Here is a 16,104-nt window from a genome sequence, read left to right as displayed (position 1 = left end):
CAGCAGCCCCGTCTGTGCACACGGACACCGACTCTGTCGTCCAGTGATCTAAGCGCCTTCTGGAAAAGCTCCACAAGTACATTGGTACGCAAAGGCGCTTAGTGACACAAGTGACGGTGCGCATTTCAGATTTTTTTTTTAAATTTCCGTGCATGCGTACCTGTGTATCAGTTATGTGCACCCCTGTCTATAGAGGTGTTCTAATGAAGCTTCATATGTCATGTTTTAGGACCTTATCACACACAATTAAAGCTTCAAACTAAATAGTCAAATTGAATAAATTGAGTTTTTAATAACTCAATTTTCTTCAATTAATCAAACCCGTCAGTTTTGTCAACGTAAATACATTTTGGTAAGAGCTGTGTGTGTGTTTGAGAGAAAGGGTGACAGAGTGAGGTGGACTATTGTACAGAGCTTCTGTAAGTTAATAATAACTAACTAGTTTGTGTCCCACCTGTACATGTGATGTTATCTACAAGCTTAGCTGAACATGCCCAACCCAACATCACTACATGCAGCCACCACTGGAATCTAATTCTATAAATTGTATAATACTACTCATATTAATGTAATGCAATCTTTATCTGCAACTGTGCAAGAAAAAAAGCCAGGTTTAAACAGAATTGATGGCAATCAAAATGCAATTGTTATATTATGAATGAAACTTTGGAGCTTTGTGACAGCCCTAAAACACACACATAAAAACCTCAATGAAAGACAAGCATGCGCATACAGTTGTCTATTTATCCTGAGAAATTCTAAAGAGAAAGAACAACCCCTACCCTCCACTGTATGGTACATAATGTACAGTATGGCATCGCTAAACCCTGATAATCTGCCTGATCTGGGGCAGGGCATCTAGTTCACTAAATCCCCCCCAAATGAACCAGGGAAAGCGAGAAAAGTGCAGAGGACCCCAATGGGGGCAGGGGAGACATGGAGCATGATGGGGGAAGGGGAGATGGCGGGGAGATGTGGCTCAAATGCGACGACTTAATATCTGGAGTTTAGGCATACTGATAACAGGCTGAGGAATACAGTGGAACTCACACTACTACCCCACTATCCTTAGTAAATTAATCTGACCATTCAATAAATGTATGCAAGTGTGTATGTAAAAGTATAAAAACGGCATCAAAGTACAGCATTTTGTTTATGCATGCTTCTTTGGTAACATTAAGCTGCTCTTTTCTGCTGTACCAATGTACATTTCCCCTCTGTGGGACTCATAAAGGGATTCTGATTCTGATAAATAGAAAAAATAAGCATCAGGGAATTAATATGAACCCACCTGCTCTGAGCTCTCTGACAACGAGTTCCTGAGGGAGCGTCTCCGGGTGACGATGACCGAGGGCTTGTGGTCGGAGCGCCCAAAGTCCTGGGGGTTTAAAGGTCTCTGGGGACAGGTGGAGGCCAGCGCTGAATCATCTCTGTCCGGAGAGGAGGGGTCCAGCCTTCGCACGGGAACGGACACGGGGATGACGAGGGGAAGGAGGCTGTCGTCTCGAGGCCGCTTGGTGTTCATACCCCCTGTCTGAGTGGGACTCCACGAACGGTGGGATTCCTGAAAAAGAGGGTGGAGGAAGGTGTTACAAGGATCTAGTCAATTGATTTCTCCTCGATATAAAACAACAGGATATGAAAATGCATTGCAAATAGTAGACACTAAACTAAAGGCTTATGGTTCAATTTAGGGCTGCTCAATTAATCGTATTTTAAATCGCAATTACGATTATGGCTTGCAACAATTACGAAAACAACATAATCGAAATAAAACTATTTTTTATTTATTGGTTTTTCAGTTTAATTATACTTAACGTTCAGGGTAATCAACTGTTAAAAACATACTGTTCAAACAATTTCTCCAATAAATTGATGTTTTCAAAGGAAAATGGATAATCGTTTTTAATAATCGTGAAGTGATATCAATTATTGACCCAAATAATCGAGATTATGATTTCTGCCATAATCGAGCAACCCTAGTTCAATTAATAAAATGTAAAATGTATAACAAACTGTTTTGATGAGGAATTGAAATGGGCCAAATGATTCATCCAGATGTAATCGCCAAATAAGCCTAATTGATAATAATAATAAAAAATAATAATAGAAAATATAAATGAGGTCGTTTGGGATTGCAGCACCTCACATGGGGAGGGCTCATCAAGCAGGGCTGCTATTAAAGCTACATAAAAGGCTGATTTGAAGACAACATCTTAGCCTGTTAATCCTGTTGTAAAACTCCAGTTGCTCACATAAAGAGTTGAAGGGGACATCACCTTGTGTAGCAGATACAGTGCACTACTCACCAAGTGCAAGTAGACACAACTTCTACTCAAGTTATAGCTTAGCTTTCCATCTTAGCACAACCCAGCACATTAGATATCAAACCAAATTGTGCCTCGGTGACTGTTAACAAACCCAGGCAGACTTCTAAATTATAATCAATACAGTAAAAGAGGAACCCTGCTCTTTTCCTCACACAAACTGAAGAGAAAATTGTGCCGATCCTCCTAATGAAGTGTTCACTTTTATACAAGCCTGTTATATAATGTTTCAGTGAAAGCCTTACCAAACAGGCATTATGTACCACTGCACCTTGACACAGGTCTGCTAGGTGCAGCACTTAGATACACCTCAAAAAGAACCATCCCCAAAAGCATTCTCCACATTTTCTCTATGAGAACCCATAATGAGTGGGCATGAGCAGCCTGTGAGCTTTAGAGCAACTTCAAAGCTGCTTTTCCCACCACATCATTGAAGACAGATGCATTCTGTCACTGCACTCTGCATCTTGATGAGCAGGGAGGCATGCAGCACTGTGGCTACGCTGGATCTGTTCTCATTATTGCTGGTGGAAAACTCCAGCCGCTACACCAGAGCGGTGGAGAGATATTCTGCTGAGCACTGCAGGCAGGGCACCCCTGCACCCCTCCCTGTGTCGAGGGGGGGAGGGCAGTGGAGGCCAGGCTGGAGTTTCTCTCCTTTGATGGGATGGGGGGAGGTGTGCAGGCATGTAACTAAACACACTGTCTGTAGGATCAGCTACCCGTGAGGCGAATCCAGGGCACAGCCGTGCTGAACTACAGACATACTGGCTCAGTGCTGTTTGGCAATGGAACTTGTTGCACAATAAAGACATTCAGCACATAAACATAGACCAGAGTGACTCGACATGGAGCAGCCTGAGGTTTTCATCAGGTTTGTTCATTGATTCATCCAGTGAGAGCTGAAAAGCACATATTTGTGAAGTACATATTTACCTTGCGACAATATTCACAATGCAAAGTCTTGTTTTTAGAGACAGATGTTCCCCACAAGTTAGAGCTGAGCAGCCCAGTTCTGTGGTGTAAACTTTGTTGGGCGTTGATTACATTCAGCATCTCTTCCAGCAACACGTTAATCACAAACAACACAAGTTTTGGCACAGTTTTCCTGGCAGTAGAGTTAGGCCTTTTGTGCCAGTTCCCGCTTTTGCTCTGGGAGCTAAAGTCCCCGTGCAATTATACCCTGCTCTAACACAAAAAAAAAATACATCATTAGTCATAGCAATATTCACAATTAAAGCTTACAGCTTGAAGCGTTGGGTTTATATATTAACTGATATGCAATCATCTGGATTCAGAACACCAAGTCCTTTTCTGTAAAAGGTTATTTTGCTGTAGAGGAAACAGCTGAGAAACACTGACATGAGTGGGCAAAAGAACAAGAACTCAGAAAAAAAATAAAAGGAAAACAAAGAAAATTCGATGTTGGAACATGTTGACAGTCTCAAAAGCGAACTGAGCCCTTACCTTTGCAATATGGGATGGTAGAGACTCCATTTCCGAGGCCTTCTGAGCAAGGGTCTCCAGGTTGACCTCCTGGGACACCCTGCGTTTCCTCCGTGTGCTCTGGATGACGCCCGTCGGGGCTGCCTGGATGTCACAGGCCCCGTTCTGGGAGCCCTGCGGCCCTCCAGGAACAGCCTGATCCGAAGAAACGGAGAGAAAAGGGTTGTCGGATGGCGCCCCGCCTTCCTTGGAGAGCCGTCGCGATCTACGAAGCTGCGCTTGGGATTGGTTCTGGGGTTGCGTTGGGGGTTCAGGGTGAAGAATGGGCGGCAGCAGATCCGAAGGCTCCAGGGGTTCTGGGGTGATGTCCTGGATAATTGGCTCCTGGATCTTTGAGGGATCTGGGGCCGAGGACTCCTGGGAGTGTACCACCAAATGCTGTGGCTGCGGGTGTGCATTTTGTGCAGCGGGATAATAGTCAAGCACATGAGGGTTTTGTTGTTGCAACTGCTGATGTTGCAGTTGCTGCTGAATTTGGAGCTGCTGCTGCTGTTGTATCTTTTGCTGCTGCTGCTGCTCGTGCTGCATGTGTTGCTGCTGCTGAAGCTGCTGTACGTGCTGTTGGTGCTGAATGATTTGTTGCTGCTGCATCTGTTGATGGTGCTGCTGCTGAATTTGCTGCTGGAGTATGTGATGCTGTTGTTGCTGCCGTATTTGCTCTTGCTTCTGCAGCTGCTGCAACTGGGGAGGGGGCTTTGCTTGTGTTGGGTAGTTGGGTGGGTTAGGTAGCGTCGTCCTGTTGCCCTGAAAGGCCTGGTAGTACGCCGGCAGGTGCTGCTTGGGCTGCCCAAAGGCCAACTGAAAGGGCTGCAAGACTGAGCTTCCTCCGGGGTGAGACGTGCTGTGCTGCTGGGGGTTCAGCGCCCCGGGTTTCAACGTCTCCTGAAAGGCCTGGGACTGCTGCTGCTCCCAATCCAGGCCTTGAGCCTTAACAGCATCCCTGTAGGCCTCGCCTGCAGGGTTAGGACCCGGAGGCTGCTTTTCTGCAGCTCTGTTAGGGGGCTGTTGATTCGGCTGTAAGCCAGAAGGCTCATGCATTGATTTTACAAATGCATTTTGGGTCCTTGAGTCTGTTACGTTTACACCCCCTATGTAATTTGCAAAGTTTTGTCCCCAGTTTGTCATGGTATTCCAGGAGGCGGCTCTCTGCTGCTGGGACAGAGACGGCTGCTGCTGAGCCGGCTCCTGGTGGGCCCACTTCATAGGCACAGTCTGCTGATAATGACCCCTGCTCTGGTCCCCTTTGTCTGGGCTGAAGATAACAGAGTTAAGGTACATGTGAGGGGCCTCTGGATTTGAAGTCACAGTACTTGCAGCCTCACTCTGTCCGGGGTCTGAGGCAGGGCCACCTGGGACATAGTAGGAGCCTTCAGGGTGCTGAGACGTTTCCTTCATTGCTATGCTCTGATCGCGGAAAAATGTGATGCGTTTGCCCGTTCTCTTGGCGCTGGGTTTCTGCTGGGTGGGTACACTCATGACGGGCATGAAGAAATCTGATAAATATTCCCAACCAAACCAGCTAATAATGTTCCACTGGATCACTTGTTTAATAAATCCAAAAAACAGTTAAATAAAGTGTTCAAACTACATTGACATCAGAGTGAGCAGCAGAAAGGTCAACCAGGATAATCTTCTCCTCCCCTCTGGACTTCTTTGTGACCCTGTCAGAGGTCGCTGGCCTGGGGTGAGCAGATCTGAAGAAGTCCGTGTGTTTTTCTCATTCATGGGCAACACCCTGTATAGAGAAAGGAGACAGAGGTCAAGCATTGAGCCATCAAACTAAAGAGGTCCCGCTGGGGGGCCCATTACCATCCCCGCCTCAGCCATGTAAAAACCTGCTGTTTGCTTTTTCAACAATAGACCTCCACTGAAAGGTAACGAGTATGACAATAGGGGAGGGGAAGGCCTTAATGTCATTATTCACTAAGCTCACATGACAGGGATAAGGTCCTGCTTACAGGCGAACATGTGGACCGGCCCTGCATATACTACTGCAAGGTAGTTGGTAAAAGATACCTTCATCAATAGTTGCCGGAAATGTCATTATAACAAAATATTACTGCACCAATTTTGATGATGAGATAGGAAGAAATACAAGCAAGTCCCTCAGGGCTCAATCTGACCTGAACAGAAGCTCTCTTTCCCGCCAAACTACAGAAACAACAGCAGGTTTAACGTGATATAAACCTCTTTTTACAATTGTATGAATCATTTGAGTTGAAGAAAGGAGAACCCGTGCCCTTTGAACCGCAGCTGCAGACTCAAAAAAGGAACGGCAACTGAAAGTGAGCAAAGCATGACTCATGATGAAACGATACCCGAGAGGCAAAAAAGTCAAAATGGCCTTACAGGCTTCGATAGCTCGCTTCTTGACAATTTCCATGGTAACACGTGGTGATTATCAAAAATATTATCTGATGGCAAGGTTTGGGAGCAGATTTTTGACACATTGCATGCTGCCAAATTTCAAGAAGCACACAGATCCCGAACATTTAAATCCGTGCTCCATCTGTGTACGTGTGTGCAGAAATCACCCAGACAGAAACCATTAAGGCAGTTTCATCACTATGAGAATTATCATAATCTGCAGGACTCATGTTACAAAAACAATATGTCAAGATGGTTACATAAATGAATACTAGAATCGTTTACAACGTGGACATCTCTGACAACCTAGGAAGTGACTGATAATCGTCACCCTTTCCTCTGGTGGCATAGTAAAGCACACGCTTCTTAAAATAGACACCTGCAGCTGTTCAGATCCTGCACTGGCTCAGGGGCAGCTCTGACTGTGGAAGCTGGATGACCATGCTATCAAACAGTGTGTGCGTTTGTCTAATTCTGTGTGTGCACCAGCAAGGCCATGTGATGTTACAAATGCCTACGGCCATGTTGTCAAATCCTATAAAACATCCTTCAAGGTGCACATAAATCAATCCTAGTCCCCTTGCAGAAAGAGCACAAACACAACTGCTGCCTACTGAGCGACCATGCTGTGAGCACTCTGTGCACTGAACTAGACTCCATCCGAGGTGAAGGGATCATGGTGACGCATCACATCATGCAACCTTACGCAAGCCCAGGGTTTAGCCCAATAAACAAAAGTAACACTTTAAATTAGCTTAAAATACATGTGGAGCACCATTAGCCGCCCTAATCCAACGCCGTTTCCTCATGTACACAAGCTCGTGCACGCTGTAGGCCTGCAGCGTGCACGAGACGACACATAAATAAAATATAGGAAGAAAAACATGCGCCAGGACTCTTCCTGCTGCCCCCTCCCTGAACATTACTTTCTGTGTCCAGCCAGCTCAGCGCTATTTACGAGAATCCCTTTGTTGCAGAAAACGGATAATCCAGTCACCAATGCCACAAACAGAGCCAGCCCTGCAGACTGCATGATAAAAGCGTGGCTGCACGGCACACAAACAAACACAGTGGCTCATTTCAACTTGTCAACAAGGTTAAGACGTCACATGTCTCTCTGTCTGCGAGTGTGCAATCGATCATCTTCGATTGCGACATGAAAACACATCCTATATGAGCCCGTTTGGAGGCTGGATCAACAGCCTTCAGCGAGGTAAACAAAACTTTGTCTGTTGCAACAATAACATGCAGTGAGGAGCACGTCAACAACAACAACAACGCCACTGTCAACGACGCCGCGGCTCCAGCAGAAGCACCCTGTCTGTGCCGATACTTACTGTGTTGGTCATGAGAGCTGCTCCTCGCCCGCAGGATCGCACAGTGGCAGCTCTGTGCGGCCAGCAGCGGGCCCGCACAATACAGCGCTGCGATGACGATGATGGTGACTGCATACATCCCCAAGGTTGACTCATGCTATGCTGCTGACCTCACTCACTGGTACTTTTTCCCTCAACAACCCCCCCCCCCCCCCCCCCCCCCCCCCACTCGCTTTAAAGTCAAGAGGGAAAAAAGGGGGTCGATGAGTAAACAGAGTCCTTCCCGGATGGAAGCGCAGCGCTAATGTGCAGAAACGCGGGCGCAGTGCCACCGCTGTCTGTTGCACATTATTGCACTAAGATTGCACGTAAAAAACTCACGCTGGTAATGCGGCCCTTTTGCTGTGCATCGACTCCCTCCGTGTCTCTGCTTGTCTTGTGATGCCCCCCCCCCCCCTCCGCCGCCACCAGCTCCATGGCCACACCTACTTCCATGCCCATATAAGGCTTTCCTCTGACACGCAAGGCGCTGTAATTTACCGAGCAAGGTCCCTCTCAGCCCATGCGGGAAATTCCAACACATATGGGAGGACTGCGGGGATGAAGGGGAAGTAGGCACCCGGCTAACATTCACTTTTCAGTTACACATTTATTTTGAATAACCAAGTTTCCCTGGAAATGCATGACACAGCAAACAGATGCAGCAAGGCCCCATGAAGTGGTTGGGAGACTCTTCATTTTCTGTTTTTTTGTTGTTGGAGCTGCTGGGGATATTTTCAGAGTGAAATCAGTTTTTGTTAAATATTCAGTATTCAATTAAAAGCTATAATAAAAACTGGGACATGAAGGGAGCCAGTTCGAAAGTGTTACATAAGGAATGACTAACATAAATACTAAACTTGGGCAGCAATAAATAATTATTTTTTTAATTATTGAGTCATCTGTTGTTATTTTCTCAATTCAATATTTGTTCTCTAAAATGGGAGTAAATAATGAAACATTTAGAAGGGGGCAATCTTCAAATCCTTTTCTTAGTGTTAAACGGTCCTTAACCTTTGCTTATGTGAGTTAATAACTATCCTATACCAAGTGAATACTTTACCATGCCCTAATGTTGCAAGGTGATATGTGGACTACAAAGTGATGTAATGTCAAACAAATAAAAAGAAAGCCTGCATTAAAAGTGACCCTGATCACCATGGGGCCATTTGAAGTTGTTCTGAAAAATATGAATGATGAATTAATTAGATAGAAATGTTTTAAACTAACATCATGATAACATATCATTAATTATAGTGCTAACACAATCAAATAAAAGTTGTTCAAAAAAAATGTATATAGGAGATCATCACTAGACAGGTTCTTTCAAAGCACAGGTGTAAATAATAAGGTTAAGATGGTTAAATTCCTTTTAGTTGTTTGAGTGTCTTTGTATTGTGCATGCTGGCTTGCTGCCACATCTCAATAGATTACTGGGACACTTGAGAAGAACCAAACCCATGTTACTGTTATTAGAGACACTTGTACTTTTGTACTATGACAACAAGGCAGATTGCAAAACAACGTATATAATGGGAAGATGTTGGAAATGTTGTGATATAATGGCACTGGACATGAGCAGGCATGATCCAGCCAGACTCTGCCGGGCTGCAGTCTCTCCCTATTCACTCTGACCCTTAAAATAACGTGCAAAGCCTGAACACATTCACAGATGCCTGTTGACAAGAAGTCGAGTCAGGCTGACATGTCTGTCGCCAGGGACACTGTCACTGCACTGAGAGTGTGCAACACAACCTTGTCACATGGCTGCAACAATATGGTTTGTTGAAGCTGATTCCAGTAGCCTTCTAGTTAGAGTGGGGTCACGACTCCTGACTGTTCCATGTGTTGCTTCATCTGTTGTGATTTATTGTCTTTTATTGTGATATAATGTGTTTTTTATGTGTTTAAATTACATGTACAGCACTTTGGCTCGACCAAAATCGTTTTTAAATGTGCTCTACAAATAAAATTTGATTTGAGTAGTGTTGAAAAGATGATGGATTGTTAAGTCAACTGTCGAAAATTGAATCAGCATGTCATCAGATAATCTATTAATAGTTATTTTTCAAGCAAGAAAGAAACACATTTTATATTTAAAGTTCCTTGAAAGGGAAGACTTGCTTCTACTTCCTGTTATATTTCATTATACAGAGAAATTCCTTGTTTTTTTTTAATGTTGATCAAGCAAAACAAGCAAATTGTATAAAATGGTGAGGGACATAAAGTGAACAACAGGGGGAAGTGTTTTTAGACGTTCCATTTCATAAGGATTTAAAGTTCCCTATTATTATTTGCTAGCCAAAAGGCCAACATGTACTGACTTTTAGAACTGACATTCAAATTAAACAAATCATTGTATAATATAGTGATCATGTTGATCACATGTGTTTTGTAGAAATGTGCAAGAAGTACTCAATAAAAGTAGAAGTACCAGAGTGTAGAAGTACTCTGTTACAAGTAAAAGTACAAAAGTATTAGCATGAAAATATACTTAAAGTACCAAAAGTAACTCATTATGCAGATTGGTCCATTTCAGAATAATATATGCATTAAAGTGTTATCAAAGCTGGTAAAGTTGCAACTAGTTTAATTACTTTGCTTTGCTGCAGGTTAATTTTAAGTGTTGTTTATATTTCACAGTATTAGCCCAAATCTGCAAAATAGTTACAGATATTAAATAAATGTAGTGGAATAAAAGAACACAATTTACCTCTAAATTGTAGTGGGGTAGAAGTACAAAGTATAAAACTAATTGAAAAACTCAAATAAAGTACAATAGTCCCTCAAGAAGTACAGTACTTGAGTAAATAATATACTTAGTTACTTTAAACCAGTGTACTTGTTTTGTAGGAACGTTTTTTTGTATGCACAGCAAAGACCAGGAAGATAGCCACAGGTAGTAATGTTGCACTATAAACTGCACACTGGAGAGTCTTTCTTCTGGGTCTTTCTGTGATTGTGACATATGTTTATGTGAGGGAGAGAGGGTGACGTGAAGCTAGCTTCTGTCCAGACTAGCTAGCTGTCCAGAAACAGCACTTTAGGTCCAGCGTACAGGACCATCATAAACAAAACAACTAGCACAGCGTTGGCATGCACAAGCGAAAAGCCTTATAGTACTTACATTAAACTCTGCCCCTCCATGGCACATACACCTTCATGTCCCTGTTTTCACGGTGTCCTGCTGCAGGGTAAGCTCCTGTAAGCAACGATCCTTACTCGTCTCATATAAGATCACACCCACGTAACGGTACTCTTTTCTCAGATTCCTCCACGAAGCGTCACTTCCCAGTTTGAGACACTTTTAGCTAGCAGCAACAGATACTGTGTGCAACCCATCTATGGGACTTCACAAGTTACCCACTTTACGAGTTTTAATGAGAAGCAGATCGATTGCATTGGCAACATCGATTTGAAATGTTTGTTAATACCCTGCTAAATATAGTTTAATACTTGCAGCGTTGATGAGCTGGATTAATAGCTGTTTCAGGCCGCGTACCGTTTCTGATTTGCAGTAACTGCCTTTGCCTTTAACGGCTAAACTAGGAAAAGACTACATATGAACGACAAGATGGTTCGCACCCGCTATACCGGAACATGGGGCAAATAATCTCGCACTTTCGTATACATACCTCATATAAGCATCAACATTTATTAAAAAGTGCAATATAATATACTTTTGTATTTAACATATTGAAATAATATATTGTATTATACAAATGTTTATTAATATATTAAATGTAACGGCTGCCAGCTAACAATGTTTTTCAAGACATACATCTTGGGTGTGTGAAACAAGGCTATCACTAGTTTACATTTTTAATTAAATATAGTTGTTTTTTAATAGACACGTAATCAATATAATATGTCTAGGTAAAAATAAAATCGGGTTAACTTCCGATTGGGTTTTAGCGAAGACGGAAGTTGGTTACAGGGAACCATCTTGCTTTCTATTGAATTAGACCTCTTCAGTGGTGTGTTGACTTTCTGCTAACCTCCTACAGACAGAGCAGAAGGAATGTTAACACAGTGTTTGTAACAGGTTTTACAAGAAGTTGGACACTTTTCGTGTTGCTATTTTATATAACAACCAGACATTTCTTAACACACTTCTCATCAAACTTGACGGTTGTTGTCAGGTCGGGTTTTTAATTCAGGTCCCAGTGCCACTTAGCGTAGACATCAAGGCTAGCGTTACTTTCCAAGGATGCCGGTGCAGAGAGTCGTTCTCAACTCACGACCAGGTAGGACACTTTTCCTAAGAGATTACCTGTTGTGTGTGTGTCCTGTGCTGCAACATTACTGCACACGTGGTGGTGTGGCTAGCGATTACTCAAACTACTTATTATGCACAAGGTAACAACGGAGTGCCAGTTCCTGCACATTTCCGCCTAGAGGAGACCACTTTGGCACCTGACCTGGAAGATGGGGAGGTCCTTGTCCGGACGCTTTGCCTCTCAGTCGACCCTTACATGGTATATTGATACAATCTGAATGGACATCAATCATCAAAGTTATTGTATTTGCATAATGCATATTGAGATTACACACTGTCTGGTATAAAGAAATGGTGCAAAGCAGATGAGTTTTATGTAAAATTACAAAGACTGAAGGATTAATTTGTCCATCTGGGATATCTATTGAAAGTCTAAGACAAGAGGCAAGGATTAAACCACTTGTAAAGCTTCGCCATCTCCATCACTCCTACCAATCTCTGATCTTTTCAGCGGTGCAGAATGAATGAAGACACCGGTGTTGGTTATGTGACTCCATGGCAGCTGTCTGAGTGTGTAGATGGTGGAGGTGTCGGTGTGGTCGAGTCCAGTCGCTGCAGTGCTTGCAGTGAGGGAGATGTGGTCACTTCATTCAACTGGCCTTGGCAGACCAAAGCTGTCATGAAAGGGAGTGCCTTACAAAAGGTATGTCATATTACTGTGTGTCCCTGGGATAAAGACCATAGTTCATATATTCTAATGCAAAAATGAGAATTTGTTTAATATGCATGCATGCTTCTAAAGTAACCACTATGTGATATGTGGGGGGTTTTCCATCACCGCTGCTGAGGTTCGAGGTCCGGTTTCTACCAGGCTAATGGTGCTAGCTGCTAGCTGGCTCGCTGTTCTTCCCACATGCCCTACCCCGGAGCCTGCGGTCTTCAGACTCTGGCCCCCCGCACCAACCTGTGAACCTTCGGGGATAGAGCCTTCAGTATGGCAGCCCCCACTCTCTGGAACGCTCTCCCTGCGGAGATCCACAACATCCCCACACTTGACGCCTTCAAAAGGGCCCTCAAGTCCCATCTGTCTGCCAAGGACTTCGGCCCCAAATCTATTTGTTGTTTTGTCTGACTGCCTTTTGTTATGTTATGTTTGTTATGTTTGTTTATACTCCTGTTCTTCCTTGTAAAGCGACCTTGGGTATTATGAAAGGCGCTATAGAAATCCAAGTTATTATTATTATTATGAAATCATCTCGAATATTGACATCAAGGACAACAACAAATGTATTACATTCCGTGTCTTGCAGGTTGATCCACAGGTGGTCGATGGACACTTGTCGTACTTTTTGGGTGCAGTTGGGATAACAGGTCTCACTGCACTGTTAGGCGTAAGGGAGAAGGGCAATGTGACCAAAGGGGCCAATCAGACCATGGTGGTGAGTGGCGCCGCTGGGGCCTGTGGCTCCGTAGCTGGACAGGTAAATACAGCTAATGTCAGATTTAGGTCCAAATAAAATGTAATGTTTATACAGCTGTAGTTACATGAGATACTTACAACTTGCATGGTCAAATTATTATTAAAATTGTAGGGCTTATACCTTCGTATTTTGCAGTAATTCCTAGTATTTTCTATTTTTTAATGGTTTGTGATGAAACAAATATAAAGGCAAAATGGTGAGAACTATAACTTTATTATTTTATAAACAAATCTCAGGTTAGCCGATCCAATCTAGAAAAAACACATTTGCCAAAATAAACAAGATTGGATTACAAAGGAAAGAAAGTGAAGTCCTGATTCTATAATTTCTCCCTGCTTCTATTTTTCCAGATCGGCAGGCTGGATGGCTGTGTGAGAGCGGTTGGGATTTGCGGCTCTGAAGAGAAGTGCAGAGCTTTAGTGGATGACTGCGGCTTTTCTGCAGCCATCAACTACCGCAAAGAGGACATACCTGTAAAGCTCCAGGAGCTCTGCCCCGATGGGATAGATGTTTACTTTGACAACGTGGGAGGTGGCATCAGTGATACTGTAATTGCACAGGTACTGCTTGATTTGTGTTTGTGTTTGTGCAGAGCATATCTTACTTTAATTTGTGGTTTATTTGGCTTAAGAATATGTGAATTATGAGATATTATTTGTTTGATCTTTGCCTAACTGGTCTACCAACAATTGCAAAATTAGATTTTTGGCTACAATGTGTTCAGAAGTGTTTTGCCCTTATCTTTAACAATGAGTGTTTTGTGTCTTTTAACTAATTCGCACACATTGATCTCTGACACTCTTCTAACCTCCAGATGAACAACAACAGCCATGTGATCCTGTGTGGGCAGATCTCACAGTATAACAAAGATGTGCCATATCCTCCGCCTCTGAGCGAGGAGATACAGGAAACCCTGCGAAGGAACAATATCACCCGGGAACGATTTACAGTGCTTAACTACATGAACAAAGCAGACGCTGCCCTCTGTGAACTCAGCCAGCTAGTTAAATCAGGACACATCAATGTAAGGAGGAATGATTGATGAGAGTGTGTGGGTGTCTTTGTTATTTTGCAAAATCAATGCCAATCCCCCGTCGTTCTCTTTACATCATAGTAATTGTGCTTTCACTCTGCAGGTGCTGGAAACTGTGGTGGAAGGCATTGAAAAGATGGGAGGTATGTAGATTTTAATTATTGCGTTTTTCTTTAATTCATGACTTTCATTTGCTTATTCACCAGAAGTTAAAACAAATTCATTTTCTTGCAGATGCATTTTGCTCCATGATGAAAGGGGGAAACATTGGAAAGCAAATTATAAAGATATCAGAGTGAAGGAAATTGCTTCTCTCACCAGACGGATGCCTTGGGAAATTAACATGTTGCATTTCAATGATTTCCAATAACACTAACTTAATGATCTCTAGTGCGATATTTCATTGATGAGCGGTTGCCATTAGTTGGCAATTATGCATCATAAACATAAATCACACAATGTTTTATTACATTTGTTTCTTGACAAAAATAAATGTAAAGAGTGCTTAGAAGTCTTGAACTTTATAACTTACTGATTTATTCTTTGGTGCCAATTTTAATATGTGTAAAATATGTATGTGTACCACATATTGCCGTGCTGCCTGATAATATTACCTCACTTCTCAATCTCAACACTTGTGGTTTTAAAATCATCCGGTGTGGAAAATAAAAGTGCCATGATAAGACATCAGCATATGTTCTGGTATGTAGCGCTATAACTGACAAATGGTAGAGAAGGTTTATCAGACATGAGAAACACAAAATACTGTTAGTAAAATAATCAAAATGTGGTGTTTAAAGAAACATAAAGCTTTTAAATGTTTTCCTTTAACCTCCAACAGTTGAAAACTGATCTGATTGTAGGTTCAAATAACTAATAGTAACTAGCTAGCTTAACTGAACACTGCTAGCTTACTGTTAAATTACCAGTCTTCCAGGGAGCTAATGTTATGTAACCCAATCTAACCTTCTCCAAAATATTGAGCCAGTAAATGTTTTCTTTGTCAACCATATGCACTGAATATGGCTTTAGCATCAATGTATAATTGCTTCAACAGTAGCAAAAGGCTGCTAGCTAACACTACTCAGTAGCCTAGCTTGTTTATACCATTATTGTAATTTTAAGTAACATCTCTTATCTTGATGATTAACATCAATGAAACACGACTTCTGACTTTGTGTAAATATGATTTGTGGCCCCTTTTAATGTTTTAACTAAATGAAAGATGTTTGATAAGCCTTAAATAGCAAGGCTGTGCTAAAGACATACAATGAAGAGCCTATAGAGCAGGGGTGTCAAACTCAAATACACAGTGGGCCAAAATAAAAAAATCGGTGCTAGGCGAGGGCCGGACTGGTTCAATGTTTATTGCAAAACTTATTGAAATGAACTTATTGCACACATTAAACCTGGAACTAACAAAGCTTAAATTATTGCCCATAAAAACAACATTAAATAATCAGTTGCATTCATTTCTTATGGCTCTATCTGCAGCTTTTCCGGAGTCATTTCTTATGATTACATTTTTCCACAGGCCAACAACAGCTTCAAAAAAAGAAAAAACCAAACATGCCCTGTTGTCGTGAGAAACAAAGTGCAGAAGGAAACGTCCATTGAAACTCAGTGTGCTGCTCTGTGATGCTAGTTCAAGCAGATACTTGGCTGCAAGTTCATCAATGTTTGGGGTCAGGCTCTGAGCTGAGGAAACCCTCAGGATTGAGTGAAGGTGTGCGTGCAATATACCGGCGGGCCAGATCTAATAGTAATTCAAAATTATCCTGCAGGCCGAAATTAAATCCACCAAGGGCCTGATTTG

At 42.6% G+C, this 16,104-nt stretch overlaps 2 protein-coding genes across 5 annotated transcripts in view; one reads left to right on the top strand and one right to left on the bottom strand.

Moving 5' to 3' along the window:
* Positions 1-11,072, bottom strand: part of mideasb (mitotic deacetylase associated SANT domain protein b) — a 31,346-nt gene extending 20,274 nt beyond the window's left edge. The window contains exons 1-3 of one of the 3 annotated variants that reach the window (XM_034235335.1): positions 10,683-11,072; positions 3,795-5,568; positions 1,292-1,564 (exon numbers count right to left, since the gene is read on the bottom strand). In XM_034235335.1, coding sequence (XP_034091226.1) covers positions 1,292-1,564; positions 3,795-5,318 — 1,797 coding nt within the window. In that variant the 5' untranslated portion in view covers positions 5,319-5,568; positions 10,683-11,072. Of the gene's footprint in view, positions 1-1,291; positions 1,565-3,794; positions 5,569-7,537; positions 7,738-7,897; positions 7,963-10,682 lie in introns of those variants that run through there. The other 2 variants (XM_034235337.1, XM_034235334.1) reach the window with 2 other exon arrangements.
* A 422-nt stretch (positions 11,073-11,494) lies between these two features.
* ptgr2 (prostaglandin reductase 2) lies at positions 11,495-15,369 on the top strand. 2 transcript variants are annotated; one of them, XM_034235249.1, is made up of 8 exons: positions 11,495-11,802; positions 11,915-12,033; positions 12,286-12,477; positions 13,085-13,255; positions 13,606-13,815; positions 14,070-14,279; positions 14,392-14,431; positions 14,523-15,369. In XM_034235249.1, the coding sequence occupies exons 1-8, from the start codon at positions 11,766-11,768 to the stop codon at positions 14,585-14,587; spliced, it is 1,044 nt and encodes a 347-aa protein (XP_034091140.1). In that variant the 5' UTR covers positions 11,495-11,765; the 3' UTR covers positions 14,588-15,369. The 2 variants fall into 2 exon arrangements, with proteins under 2 accessions (XP_034091140.1, XP_034091141.1); XM_034235250.1 differs by lacking the exon at positions 11,915-12,033.
* Positions 15,370-16,104: the final 735 nt, after the last annotated feature.

The sequence above is a fragment of the Gymnodraco acuticeps genome, unplaced genomic scaffold (assembly GCF_902827175.1).
Source record: "Gymnodraco acuticeps unplaced genomic scaffold, fGymAcu1.1, whole genome shotgun sequence".
In the NCBI taxonomy this organism is placed as follows: domain Eukaryota; kingdom Metazoa; phylum Chordata; class Actinopteri; order Perciformes; family Bathydraconidae; genus Gymnodraco; species Gymnodraco acuticeps.
This window is presented reverse-complemented; position numbering and strand designations above follow the sequence as displayed.

Coding starts and splice junctions, on each gene's coding strand:
- ptgr2 (XM_034235249.1), top strand. CDS start 11,766: ATGCCGGTGCAGAGAGTCGTTCTCAACTCACGACCAG. Junction 11,803..11,914: donor CGTTCTCAACTCACGACCAG/GTAGGACACTTT, acceptor ATTATGCACAAG/GTAACAACGGAGTGCCAGTT. Junction 13,816..14,069: donor GTGATACTGTAATTGCACAG/GTACTGCTTGAT, acceptor TCTAACCTCCAG/ATGAACAACAACAGCCATGT.